Source organism: Sardina pilchardus, chromosome 22 (assembly GCF_963854185.1).
Source record: "Sardina pilchardus chromosome 22, fSarPil1.1, whole genome shotgun sequence".
NCBI classification, from domain to species: domain Eukaryota; kingdom Metazoa; phylum Chordata; class Actinopteri; order Clupeiformes; family Clupeidae; genus Sardina; species Sardina pilchardus.
In genome coordinates this window covers 385,001-400,000 of record NC_085015.1, presented here as the reverse complement: position 1 = coordinate 400,000, position 15,000 = coordinate 385,001, and the positions used below count along the sequence as shown (strand labels likewise).

Here is a 15,000-nt window from a genome sequence, read left to right as displayed (position 1 = left end):
GTCAAAACAATGTTCGACGAACGCATCTCACTCTTGCCATTTTCTGAAACTTGGCAGCCCTGTTGCCGTTTTGCCGACCGGCTACGATTGGTCACAAATGCTGGCCTATTACGTGCAGAGGCAGTTTGAAAGACAACTGTTCATCCCACCCACAGGCTTCAACTCCGTGAATGGTCCGACCCCAGACTATACATTTCTGTGTAGTTTGGCTTGCCAGGCTAACGTTCGACTATTCCCTCGAAAAAACCCCGAATATTCGCACATCTCGATGCGCATTTTGTCAATGACGTGCATTACGTCAATAACAGGACAAATGAATAGAAAGAGACATACTTGCTTGTAATAGCGAGATTATTTAAGTTTAAACATATTTGACAAAGTATTACCAACACAAAAACATGTAAATGAACTAATGGTGAAGACCGGCAGGCCTCTCTCTCGCTCGCTCACTCGCTCCCTCACTCGCACGCACTCTTTCTCCCTCTCGCCCTCACCAGAGACCCTTATATGAGGACACACTGCACCCCCACACCAGAGACCCTTATATGAGGAGACACTGCACCCCCACACCCCCACATCAGAGACCCTTATATGAGGACACACTGCACCCCCACAGCAGAGACCCTTATATGAGGACACACTGCACCCCCACACCCCCACACCAGAGACCCTTATATGAGGACACACTGCACCCCCACACCAGAGACACTTATATGAGGACACACTGCACCCCCACAGCAGAGACCCTTATATGAGGACACACTGCACCCCCACACCAGAGACCCTTATATGAGGAGACACTGCACCCCCACACCAGAGACCCTTATATGAGGAGACACTGCACCCCCACACCCCCACACCAGAGACCCTTATATGAGGACACACTGCACCCCCACACCAGAGACCCTTATATGAGGACACACTGCACCCCCACACCCCCACACCAGAGACCCTTATATGAGGACACACTGCACCCCCACACCAGAGACACTTATATGAGGACACACTGCACCCCCACACCCCCACACCAGAGACCCTTATATGAGGAGACTCTGCACCCCCACACCCCCACACCAGAGACCCTTATATGAGGACACACTGCACCCCCACACCCCCACACCAGAGACCCCTATATGAGGACACACTGCACCCCCACACCCCCACACCAGAGACCCTTATATGAGGACACACTGCACCCCCACACCCCCACACCAGAGACCCCTATATGAGGACACACTGCACCCCCACACCCCCACACCAGAGACCCCTATATGAGGACACACTGCACCCCCACACCCCCACACCAGAGACCCCTATATGAGGACACACTGCACCCCCACACCCCCACACCAGAGACCCTTATATGAGGACACACTGCACCCCCACACCCCCACACCAGAGACCCTTATATGAGGACACACTGCACCCCCACACCCCCACACCAGAGACCCTTATATGAGGACACACTGCACCCCCACACCAGAGACCCTTATATGAGGACACACTGCACCCCCACACCCCCACACCAGAGACCCTTATATGAGGACACACTGCACCCCCACACCAGAGACCCTTATATGAGGAGACACTGCACCCCCACACCCCCACACCAGAGACCCTTATATGAGGACACACTGCACCCCCACACCAGAGACCCTTATATGAGGACACACTGCACCCCCACACCCCCACATCAGAGACCCTTATATGAGGACACACTGCACCCCCACACCAGAGACCCTTATATGAGGACACACTGCACCCCCACACCCCCACACCAGAGACCCTTATATGAGGACACACTGCACCCCCACACCAGAGACCCTTATATGAGGAGACACTGCACTGGAAAAATCGCCCATTGAAATGCATGGGGTAACTTCGTAACGTGTGTGTGTGTGTGAGACTCACCTGACCCAGACCCCTCAGTTGCAGGGGATTTGTCTGGGCGCCATTTCTTGGCCTTGGCCTTCGTCGCGGTCTCCTCTTCCTCCTCCTCCTCCTCCTCCTCCTCTCTCTTGCGTTTGAGGAGTGTGTGTGTGTGTGTCTCTCCTGTGGCTGCTCTCTCAGACAGGTCGCTTTCAGCCTGATTCTTCTACACACACACACACACACACACACACACCAATTAGTCCGAGCTCTGTTACACTTCTGAATGCCCCCCCCCCCCCCCCCCCTCACTCACACACACACACACACACACACACCAATTAGTCCGAGCTCTGTTACACTTCTGAATGCCCCCCCCCCCTGGCCTGCACAGAGTCCTGACCTCAACCCAACAGAACACCTTTGGGATGAACCAGAGCGGATCCTGAGAGCCAGTCGCCTCGTTCAACATCAGTGTGTGACCTCACTAATGCGCTTCTGGAAGAATGGTCAAAAATGCCCATAATCACACTCTTAAACTTTGTGGAAAGCCTTCCCAGAAGAGTTGAAGCTGTTCTAGTTGCAAAGGGTGGACTGACGTCATATTAAAACACTATGGATTAAGAATAGGATGTGACTGAAGTTCATAGGGGGGTCAAGGCAGTTGACCCGATAGTTTTGGCAATATAGTGTATAGCAGTGGTGTAGTCTATGTGATATGCAGGACTACTCAGTATACCCACTTAAAAATGATCACCATCTCAGTATACCCACTTAAAATAGGCAAGGATAGGTATTAACATTTGGGGTTGATCACAATGGCAATCATTTATGAAACGTGCGTACGACCAAAAACAGGCGTAAAACAGGCGTAGTATGGCATTTATCAATGCCATTTGATGGCTTAGGATAGTCATGTAAGAGATGATTACGTTCTCTTTGGCAAACGCAACATTCATGAATGATATATTTTAAATATTTTCAAAGGGCAAATTTCAGTGTCGTATGGTTTTGTAATGAATGTATTTATAGTATGATGCGTTCTCTCTGCAAAAATAAAGTCTGTTGCGCTTAAATCGCTCTAGTTTCCCACCTTCCTTGATGACAGCTTCTAGCTGTCAAAATTAAAAAGGTTCGGCTGGACGTCACTGTGGCTCGAGATCACAATGATGTCTTTTGAATAGAATAGAATAGAATATATACTTTTTTGATCCCGTGAGGGAAATTCAGTTCTCTGCATTTAACCCAATTTAACGAATTAGTGAACACACAGCACACAGTGAACACACAGTGAGGTGAATCACACACTGACCCAGAGAAGTGAGCTGCCTGCCCAACCAGTGGCGCTCGGGGAGCAGTGAGGGGTTAGGTGCCTTGCTCAAGGGCACTTCAGCCGTGGTGGACTGGTCGGGGATCGAACCGGCAACCCTCCGGTTACAAGCCCGAAGCCCTAACCAGTACACCACGGCTGCCCCCTTTAGCACATATACGTATAATGCATATTTAAATCACGCTTGTTTCCAGCCGCCACATTTATCAACACATGTTTATTCTTACACTGGAATTGGTGAGCCACACGTGGTGAGCCTCGTCGTTACACACACACACACACACACACACACACACACACACACACACACACACACACACACACACACACACACACACACACACACACACACACACACACACACACACACACACACACACACACACACACACACACACACAGGAATTGGTGAGCCACACGTGGTGAGCCTCATTGTTACACACACACACACACACAGGAATTGGTGAGCCACACGTGGTGAGCCTCGTTGTTAGATGATGTCTGCGCTCAGATCTATGCTGGTTTCTGCTCCCGGTTGATAAATGAGGGCCAGTAAACCCACTGCAACTAAGCTAACTACATTACAGTATGCCCACCACAGCTAACTAGACTACACTACAGTATACCCACTGCAACTAAGCTAACTACATTACAGTATACCCACCACAGCTAACTAGACTACACTACAGTAAACCCACCGCAACTAAGCTAACTACATTACAGTATGCCCACTACACTACAGTAAACCCACTGCAACTAAGCTAACTACATTACAGTATGCCCACTACACTACAGTATACCCACTGCAACTAAGCTAACTACATTACACTATGCCCACCACAGCTAACTAGACTACACTACAGTAAACCCACTGCAACTAAGCTAACTACATTACAGTATGCCCACCACAGCTAACTAGACTACACTACAGTAAACCCACCGCAACTAAGCTAACTACATTACAGTATGCCCACTACACTACAGTAAACCCACTGCAACTAAGCTAACTACATTACAGTATGCCCACCACAGCTAACTAGACTACACCACTGGTGTAGTCTAGCCCCACCCACCTCACTAGCTCCTCCCACTGCACTCACCTGCATGTTGATTAGCTCCTCCCACTGCACTCACCTGCATGTTGATTAGCTCCACCCACTGCACTCACCTGCATGTTGATTAGCTCCACCCACTGCACTCACCTGCATGTTGATTAGCTCCTCCCATTGCACTCACCTGCATGTTGATTAGCTCCTCCCATTGCACTCACCTGCATGTTGATTAGCTCCTCCCATTGCACTCACCTGCATGTTGATTAGCTCCTCCTCCACCACGTGCTTCAGAATCTTCTTCTGCTCGGGACTCAAAGCCACGCCCCCAACATGGCGCAGGTACCGCCCCTTCAGGATGCCCAGAGTCAGCGTGCTGGAAGGGCACACACGCGAACGCTGAGATGGCGTTGATCTTAGTTACACATCAGTGTTGGAACGACTACTCCAGAGTCAGCGTGCTGGAAGGGCACACACGCGAGAGCTGAGATTGCGTTGATCTTAGTTGCACATCAGTGTTGGAACGACTACTCAACAAACTGAGATAAACATTGTTTTTCGTTTCTGGGAGATCTCGTTGTCGCTTTGGACTTATGGACACTGAACTTTGTGGGGGGGGGTTAGTTTAGGGGGGGTTTAGCTTTGTGTTAATAAGCAAGTGTCGGGCCTTCAGCTCGATTAGTTAGATTATTGCATGTTTGACATAGTTTGTAAACAGGCATTCTGCCCGTTTATCTTAAGTCAACCGAGGCCTTGGTTGCTCATATCCGTCCGTAATCTTATGCTATATGTGCGTTGTGGCAGTGTACTCTTGATTATAATAAGAGGCAAATTGTTACACATTTCATTTTAAACGCATATAATATAGGATGAACAAAGTGTATGGACTTGCTACATTAAATCCAGGTAACCAGATAATTGTTATGTGCCACGTCCGATTTCGCAAGTGATGTAGCCTACATTTAAAAATCTAAAGGCCAACACTTATTTAGGCTATCGTAGCTTACTGTATTCACCCACAATAGAATATCCTAAACTTTTTCGAAAAGAATGAAAGAAGGCAGTAGACTTAAGATATGTACTGTGAGAGTAGCCTACAGCAGCTTTCAGACACTCAAGGTGAGGAAGTGCTCCATGCTGCATTATTGTGACGGGCTTTGTTTCAGGAAACATTCTTAAAACACTCTGTGAAAGACGTCCGATGCGCACTGACAGCTATAGTTCTGGGGCCGTAACTCAGGAGGATATAATTGAGCCTAAGAAATCAACAACGTCTGTACTTTGCAGCATTTTTTGGGGGGGAGGGGGTCCAATATTGTGGGGGTCCCAACCAATGGATAAAACAGCGCACTTTTACATGATCACAGCCACGTAGGCCTATAGGCTCTATATAACGAACATAGCTAAACGTAAGGACAATGAACTCTTACCTTATGGTCTAAGTTATCCACAGTAGGCTAGTCCACTTATTTCCATCATGCATTCTTCTGGATATGAGCTAGTGTAAAGCTTTCTTCTATCCATCACACAGCTCTGACTAAATTAAAAGTTTCACTCCAGAAACACTTTGTAGCCTAGGCTTAGGCTTTACCCTTACAAACCGTAATCAGCATTTTCTGGCATCCATAAAAATGTAAAAACAATAATGTTTTTAATAGCTCAAAATAACGTTTTAAGAATTCCCGTCGCAAATCACAATTCCAGCTCTAGGGGTTTTGTACACACAGCCTACGCTTTAACCCTCTCACTAACGTTAACGATGTTGATATTTCCTATAGCCTCTATAAGCTCCCCGTAACAGTCGAACAATTTGGCTATCAGTAGCCTAATCTTGATGAGATTGATTCAATCTTTACTATGACTTACGACAAATTCAATAGTGTGTTTGGTGGAACACTGGACAGAATCTTGCATGTACGAACGTATAGCGACCCACGACCGAATAGGCACTTCGGTGCATATTTAACTTGAAAATAGAAACTGCACTGTAGGTGAACTTCAGTAGGCTACTAAACAAAATGTCAGCGCTTGCAACTCTTGTTTGAACTTGGCAACTTAATTTCAGTCCTTTAGTGTCATCTATTGTCTTTTTAAACTAATAATGCTTACACAGCAACCTGTTTGCATTTACATGCAATAGTGATTCCTTCCATGGAATTACATTTTCTAGTTTCAAATGCTGTGCCACCCAACAGGCCTGTTCAGAGAGCAGACATGGGGCTGTGTCTGAATCATACTACACACTGGGCAGGGGCTGTGTCTGAATCATACTACACACTGGGCAGGGGCCGTGTCTGAATCATAGTACACACTGGGCAGGGGCTGTGTCTGAATCATAGTACACACTGGGCAGGGGCTGTGTCTGAATCATAGTACACACTGGGCAGGGGCCGTGTCTGAATCATATTACACACTGGGCAGTGTGCATTTTCCGGAAGTTACGTCAGAATAGACTGTCCGAAAGTCAAGCGCTCTCACTAGATGGGTAGGCCTACTTCGTTTGGCGTGATTTCCAAGCGTGCATCGATGCATCTTTTTTGGCCTCAAATATCCCGCAATCCATTGCGCAGCCCAGGTCAAGCTCCACACGTCATGCATATCATCACGGGCTCTGATATCATCAAGCAACACACACACCCCTCCCCGTCAGGTGACGCCAACTACTGTCCAAATGTAGGGACGCATACTGAGGAGCAAGCTAACTGAGACGCTACTGGAAAGAACGGTACTATCTAGTAGTGCTGGGCGGTATACCGGTTCACACCGAATACCGGTGTATATTTTCGTTATGATATGAAATTTGAATATACCGCCATACCGGTGTATTTGATTGCACTGTGGGTGGAATGCTGCGTCGCGCGACATTGTTTCAGAGGGGACCCTTTTCGATGTTGCGCCTCTAAACACGCATGGAAAAAGTAAACAGTGGAGGCTGTGGCACAAGACACCTCACGTTTTTCCCTTTAAGTACGACGTTTAAGGCTTCATTTTTTCCTTTGATAAGGGATTTATTTACGGGTGGTACACAGAATACCTTAAATTGTTTCCCTAGTAAAAGAAAAGCGTTAAGACTTAATAGCCTACATTGGAAGGGATTTTCCAGTAGGCTAAAAAAGATTGTTCAACAGCTGTAACTGGCTAGTAGGCGAACCCATCGAACACAGGAAGCTTAATGATCTCATCATTCATTTTACCTTAATAATATTCGCTGAAATTATCCAAGTAACATGTTACAGACATGAACTGAACAATACTAGCTGGCTAGTTAGTCATGATCTTGACTGTCATCAGTGCACTGAAACGAACTTTTTTGCTAACGTTTTGCCTAGCTTGGTAGGATAACCAGACATCCACGTGAATTCTGTTGACGTTATTTACCACTAACGTTGTATGTGTAAACCACACAATAACAATACGGCATGATTCTGATTGGCCTATTTGACAGAGGAAGCATATTAGCGCAGTAATCTCTTCACTAAGTCACATTGTTTTATATTTCCTTGATATATTTACTTGAAAACTGTATAATGTACCTGGGCTTGAACTTGAAGCAGTATAATTATTGCAAGTTGCACTACTTGTGTAGATTTAAAGTATGTTTGTGAAATTTGCATAATACAAGTCTGTTGACTGCAATTACCTATTAGAATCATGAGTGCCTCTTTGTAAACAGCATCATTGGGGCCATGCAAACCTGTATTACTAGGCCTACTAGTGTGGAATTATTCTACAATATTCACTCATGACAGTAAAATAGACCATCCTAAGTCAATATACTGCAGTAATTCCTCTCTCAACCAGTAGAAAATGTTGTGAACACCTGATTATGCATGGGGAAAAAAATACCGCCATATACCGTGAAACCGTCAGAATTTTGTAAAATACTGTGATATACTTTTTTACCCATACCGCCCAGCACTACTATCTAGCGTGCGCCCTTGACTTTTGGACACGGCCAGGCTGTTAACGGAGCGAATAGAAGTGTGAGAGTGTACAGACGAAATAGAGAGAGGACAAGGAGTGGGATGTGAGATTAAAAAGGTCCTATCTGACAGCTGTGTGTTTGGGGTGTTGGTTAATGGCTGCTTGATCGTTTATGGGTCACTTTGTTTAGGATTAGAGGGGACTTGTCACGTGACAGCAGCGCAGCAGCATTTGGCTTTGAGCTGGTAAAACGGTTTTGAGGCGAAAGTTTGATTTGGCAAGAGGCAAGAGTGTTTCAGGTATAAGAAAATTGGACAAGGTTTCAGAAATGCGGTTTTAGCAATTGAGAAAAACGGTAACATGTAGGTCTACGTTTACGTTACTGGCGGCAACATTTGGGAAAGATTTGGCCATTGGGCAAACTGACACGGCAAACATGTAGGCCTATCCGCCACAAACATATCTGAGACTAAATAACGTTTTCTAGGCTTACCTGAGGTCAGCGCGTGAGAGCTCTTTACGGACAAATCTTCGGACTGCCTTCTCGTCCGACACCATCGTGCAAACAAGTTTTGAACTCTAGTTTCGCGCGTTCTGCTGCTGCTGTTTCCCGGTACGTCATGACGCAGAGCACGTCGCCGATGTTTACTCTATTCACACGCTTCCGTTGCGTTTCGCTGCGTCAGATGGTTCATGGGCACAAGAAAAACCCTATCTTTTACTGTCTATGGAAAAACAGAGCCCGTCTTATTAGACATTCTCTGGAAAAAAACTTTCCCAGTGAAAATTAGGTTGGACACTCGGAGTTGCCCAGTTGGTGGATCGTCCTCACATTTGTTGTCCTGTGGACTTTCATGTCCAAGTTCCAACTATAAAAGTGATTTGGGGTATTTGTCGTTTTTGTCACGTCAAAACTGCATGTGTTTCTGTCATGAGCATCATACACCACATTTAAGGATACAAGTGAGCGAATGTTTTAACCAGAGAATGTCTGGGAGAACCATAGAACCCCACTCTCGGGAAACTTCCGGTTTCTGTACGGGTTGCATGCAGTTCCTATTCTGGTTCCACGTGAGGGCGCTCGCGAGTAAGTGCTGAGAGCTGTATGAGTGCAGAATGAATGGAGGTCTGTGGAGCTGTAGCCCTAAAAATCCACTTTTCTCGGGATATCATTGTAATATTTGTTACGGTTTTGAGTTAGTGTCACTCACCTGTCGCCGTACTGTAGTTCAGAATTAACTCCCTGTGTCACGTGATGACGTCAGCTGGTATGCCCGTGGGGGGGCTAAGGCTAGCTAAGCCACAGGGCAAAACATTACTATCTTTTTTGTCTAGAAATTGGAATATAGCAATGAAAATGCCTTTCATTGTCTTTATAACAGAACTTTTGCCACAGATGATGCACATCGGTCTAACAGGACTCGTTGAAAACACATTGTGTTTCGCAAGTAAATACATTTCGCAAGTGTATTGGGAATGAAGCTCTTACAAAAAATGACAGCTGATAAGCAGGATAAGCAAACATCTCTTATCTTAACACGGCTCAGGCAAAGAACACTTTCAGGTGGTGTAATAGTGTTATAGTAAACCATATTATTATTATTATTATTATTATTAATAATAATAATAATAATAATAATAATAATAATAATAACTTATATCTTTTGACTGCTGTGCATGTTGACAATGACAAGAACCCCTGCAGTGGTTCAGGAAGCTTTTATTGGGAACGTTATTGGACCTTTAAGAACACATAAACAAAAGAACTACGCCCCCTGCTGGACGGGTAGTGGCTGCAGCATGTGCAGTTGGGGAAGCTGAGAGGGTTAGCGTTAGCGTTAGCCAGGGAGGGACAAGGGCAATCACGGCTTCATCACCATGGAAACAAGCCTCCATCTTTTGAGAAGCCAACATGCCACTTCCTGTCAGTCTTGCATGACATCACCAGCTTCAACCAATGGTAGGGCTGCATGAGAGAATCATGTCGCCATTCACCTCACACACACATATTGCACGCACGCGCACGCACACACACACACACACAAAACACACACACACACACACACACACACACACACACACACACACACACACACACAAAACGCATCAAATAAATTACACTTTGTCTTAAAAAATCTGCACAATAAATTAAGAGAATAAATTAATTGTATATGACGTGTCATGACCACATAAATGTTTAAATTAAATGAAATGTGACCCCACAAACATCCCCCACCCCAGACACCTTTAAACCCCACGCCACAGTGCGTGCACACACACACACACACACACACACGATTAAGGTCTTTACCACCCTGCTCCTCCGGTCCCTGTAGATCGGTTGCCTGCAGTGTCTCCCAACCAGCTCAGCATGGTTACAAACACTGGAGATGGTGTTTGTGTGTGTGTGTGTGTGTGTGTGTGTGTGTGTGTGTGTGTGTGTATTCAAACTTTAGGAGTTGCTATGTCACTTGTGTGTGTGTGTGTGTGTGTTAGTCCTTGTAGTCTGTTGTCCGTGGCCTCTCTCCTCTTGCACGGTGTGTGTGTGTGTGTGTGTGTGTGTGTTAGTCCTTGTAGACGGTCTGTTGCCCGTGGCCTCTCTCGTCGTGCATGATGTGTGTGTGTGTGTGTGTGTTAGTCCTTGTAGACGGTCTGTTGCCCGTGGCCTCTCTCGTCGTGCATGATGTGTGTGTGTGTGTGTGTGTGTGTGTGTGTGTGTGTGTGTGTGTGTGTGTGTGTGTGTGTGTGTGTGTGTGTGTGTGTGTGTGTGTGTGTGTGTGTGTGTTAGTCCTTGTAGACGGTCTGTTGCCCGTGGCCTCTCTCGTCGTGCATGATGTGTCGTCTGACGTGGATCCGCCTCACTCTTCTGTCCCCGCCCCCTGTCGCCCCCTCCTCCTCTGATTGGCCGTTGCCGGGAGATGAGCTCATGCCAGACTCCAACAGAGCCACGCCCCCTGGACCAGAGCTCCGCCCATTCTCATAGATGAGGATGTTGAGGGTCTCTTCAAAGATCCGCGCTTCAGGAAACTCCACCTACACACACACACACACACACACACACACACACACACACACACACACACACACACACACACACACACACACACACACACACACACACACACACACACACACACACACACACACACACACACACACACACACACACACACACACACACACACACACACACACACACGTTAAGCAGCAAATCAAAGGGAGGTTGTGGAGGATATGGAGTAAGCTCAGTGAGCTGAGGCGGGAGAGTGAAGATGATGGATGTGTGTGTGTGTGTGTGTGTGTGTGTGAGGGAAAAGATGATTGTGTGTGTGTGTGTGTGTGTGTGAGGGAAAAGATGATGTGTGTGTGTGTGTGTGTGTGTGTGTGTGTGTGAGGGAAAAGATGATGTGTGTGTGTGTGTGTGTGTGTGTGTGTGTGTGTGTGTGTGTGTGTGTGTGTGTGTGTGTGTGTGTGTGTGTGTGTGTGTGTGTGTGTGTGTGTGTGTGTGTGTGTGTGTGTGTGTGTGTGTGTGTGAGGGAAAAGATGATGTGTGTGCGTGTGTGTGAAGGTGAAGATGACGGGTGTGTGTTTGTATGTGTTTGTATTACGTGTGTGTGTGTGTGTGTGTGAAGATGACGGGTGTGTGTTTGTATGTGTTTGTATTACGTGTGTGTGTGTGTGTGTGTGTGTGTGTGTGAAGATGATGGGTGTGTATTTGTGTGTGTGTGTGTGTGTGTGAAGATGATGGGTGTGTGTTTGTTTGTGTGTGTGTGTGTGTGTGTGTGTGTGTGTTAAGATGATGGGTGTGTGTTTGTGTGTGTGTGTGTGTGTGTGTGTGTGTGTGTGTGTGTGTGTGTGTGTGTGTGTGTGTGTGAAGATGATGGGTGTGTGTTTGTTTGTTTGTGTGTGTGTTTGTATGTGTGTGAAGATGATGGGTGTGTGTTTGTATGTGTGTGTGTGTGTGTGTGTATGGAGATGATAATGTGTGTGTGTTTGTATGTATGTGTGTGTGTGTGTGTGTGTGTGTGTGTGTGAGAGAGATGATAATGGGTGTGTGTTTGTATTATACACTATATTGCCAAAAGTATTGGGTCACTTGCCTTGACCCCCCCTAATAACCGAAGGGACATTGGCCCTTTCCGAAACGTGCCCCTAAACCCTAGTCCTACACACTTCCACTTCGTTTGCGCGTTCACGCGAGGGTCCGCCACATTAAGTATCATCCGAAACGAATTTTGAGACGAGTGAAGTGCCTAGGGAGAGGGGCTACCACGCCTCCAGGAGCAAGTCTGCATGGATGCTGTCTTGAAACGCAGGTGCAACCGTTTTCAAGTGTTCGTGCAGCTCGCGTATCTCCCTGCCAGTTGTTTTTTGGTCCGTGTGACAGCATTTACAGACAAAAGCGTGTTTTAAGCTACATTGTAACAACTCATGTTTAGTTTGATACTCAGTAAAATGTGCAAGATCGTACAGAAGTAGGTTGTAATATTTAAACACATGTGCAGGTCGCATTTACAGCACTTTTATAATTTGATGTTAAATAAAGCATAAAATGCAACTCCTCACTCATAGTAATGAAAGGAGAGAAGAGGGATGTATATCCTAATACACAGGGGTGTCCAGAACATCTTAATTGGCGATTTAATATATATTGCCTTCATAATTTCTATGAAAACGAATATGACGTCAACTTCCTTCTCCCTTCAAGTGCATCCGAAATGTAGCGCTGTTTTAACCCCCTAACCCTTCAAATGCGAGTGTTCTCCGCACCCACGAGTGGACTTGAAAATGAAGTTCACTCGCTAACCGAGTCGAAGTGAGTAGGGATCCGTTTCGGAAAGGGCCATTATCTTCCAACCACACAGAGACGGGGTGCTAGGTGTGCCAAATAGAGTGGCTCTACACTTCCTCTAGAACTGGACATTTGATGAATATGCTAAATAAGGAGGATCCATCAGTTAGAGAGCTGCCTCGCAAATCTTTACTTCTACATCTCAATCGCCGTAAAATTCCTGCGGCTTCCTCTGACGACCCTCAATTTTTTGGGTTTAAACTTAAAGAAAATGGCAAGCTGGACATCAGGCCCGCTGGTTTTGGAGTGCGCTCTGATTGGATGGACCTCAACGATCTCTGCCAGCGCGTCGGTCTACAACTCTCCTGGCTTAGAAGAGACGGAGCAGCGGTAGCGCTCAGTGAAGACGTCATCACAAACACCCAGATCTCAGCTGTAGCCATGCTCAATACAAACAACACACACAGTCAATTGCAAACACAGAAGATTAGAGCCACGCTTCTTCACGTTAGGCAAACACAAAGCGCACAGCACTGGACGAGTTTAAAACTACAAGGAAAACTGGCGCTCCTACAATCTGCCGATCATTCTGTGTCCCATTCCATCCTGAAAAACAACTCCATTTCAGAGGAAATTCTTGTTTTCATGATTAAAGCACGATTACAATGCCTTCCAACCAAATATAATCTTGCTACATGGTATCCATCAAAGCATGACCCTTACTGTATATTACACACAAACTTGTAGGAATGCGAAACTATGGCTCATATTCTGAATGAATGTCATCACTACAAAGGACAATATGTAGCCAGACACGACCGTTTGGTCGATCTTGTTGCAAAGGATCTTAAAAGAAATGGACATGACTGCAAATTTGACTTACATAGTACTGTGAATATGAAGTGGTTTGATAATAATGCTTATGACAATGACTGCTTCAGGAACATTCCAAACACTCCAGATATTGTAATACTCCAAGCTATTGAAATATCAATCTTTAATGCAACGCATTACCCAGCTAGGATATGATTGTAGGCTAATAGTCCTGGTCTTTGGAAGTCTAGGCCATGTACATAAGAATGTTATCAGAGGGCTGCAGATGGGGGGGCTGCAGAAAAAGGTGGCAAAAAGACTTTAATACCTTGACCCCCCTAATAACCGAAGTGACATCCCATTCTTAATCCATAGGGCTTAATATGACGTTGGTCCACCCTTTCCAGCTATAACAGCTTTGACTTTTCTGGGAAGGCTTTCCAAAAGGTTTAGGAGTGTGTTTATGGGAATTTTTGGCCATTCTTCCAGAAGCACATTTGTGAGGTCACACATTGATGTTGGGCGAGGCGCTCTCCAGCACTCTGTACTGGCCTGTCAAGTTCATCTACACCAAACTCTGAGATCCATGTCTTTATGGACCTTGCTTTGTGCACTGGTGCAGTCATGTTGGAACAGGAAGTGGCCATCCAAACTGTTCCCACAGAGTTGGGAGCATGGAATTGGTCAAAATCTATTGGTTAATGCTATAGCATTCAGAGTTCCTTTCACTGGAACTAAGGGGCCAAGCCCAGCTCAGGAATGGCCCCTCCTGTTCCAACATGACTGTGCACCAGTGCACAAAGCAAGGTCCCAGAAGAGTTGAAGGAGTGTGTGTGTGTGTGTGTGTGTGTGAAGATGATGGGTGTGTGTTTGTATGTGTGTGAAGCATGGTCTGAAAATGTTAACGCTGCCTAAAAGCCAGTAGTGAGGAGCATCCAATTTCAAACCATCTGCATTCTGAATGAGGACTGTACCAGGAAATACCACTCATCCCCCCCACCACCACCAGGAAGTACCACTCCCCGATAAATATAAATATAATTATATATTGTGTACTATTTTATTGTCATTGTTTGTGTGTGATGTCAATGAAACACTCTCTCGAACACGGAATAAATAAATTATTTTCGCCCGATAACTTTAGCACGGTAAAGGAAAAGTGAATGGGACCTGCTAGTGTATTCGCTAGCTAGGTAGGACTTTGGTTAAAGTTGCTGCACACT

The 15,000-nt window shown here is 46.0% G+C and overlaps 2 protein-coding genes across 3 annotated transcripts in view; both read right to left on the bottom strand.

Annotated features, from left to right (window-relative positions):
* Positions 1-8,749, bottom strand: part of hirip3 (HIRA interacting protein 3) — an 11,825-nt gene extending 3,076 nt beyond the window's left edge. The window contains exons 1-3 of the mRNA XM_062526665.1: positions 8,666-8,749; positions 4,504-4,624; positions 1,912-2,095 (exon numbers count right to left, since the gene is read on the bottom strand). Coding sequence (XP_062382649.1) covers positions 1,912-2,095; positions 4,504-4,624; positions 8,666-8,730 — 370 coding nt within the window. The 5' untranslated portion in view covers positions 8,731-8,749. The remainder of the gene's footprint in view (positions 1-1,911; positions 2,096-4,503; positions 4,625-8,665) is intronic.
* Positions 8,750-9,876: 1,127 nt separating this feature from the next.
* kctd13 (potassium channel tetramerization domain containing 13) overlaps positions 9,877-15,000 on the bottom strand; it is an 11,763-nt gene continuing 6,639 nt past the window's right edge. For both annotated transcript variants that reach the window (XM_062526670.1, XM_062526669.1), the window contains exon 7: positions 9,877-11,205. In XM_062526670.1, coding sequence (XP_062382654.1) covers positions 10,957-11,205 — 249 coding nt within the window. In that variant the 3' untranslated portion in view covers positions 9,877-10,956. The remainder of the gene's footprint in view (positions 11,206-15,000) is intronic.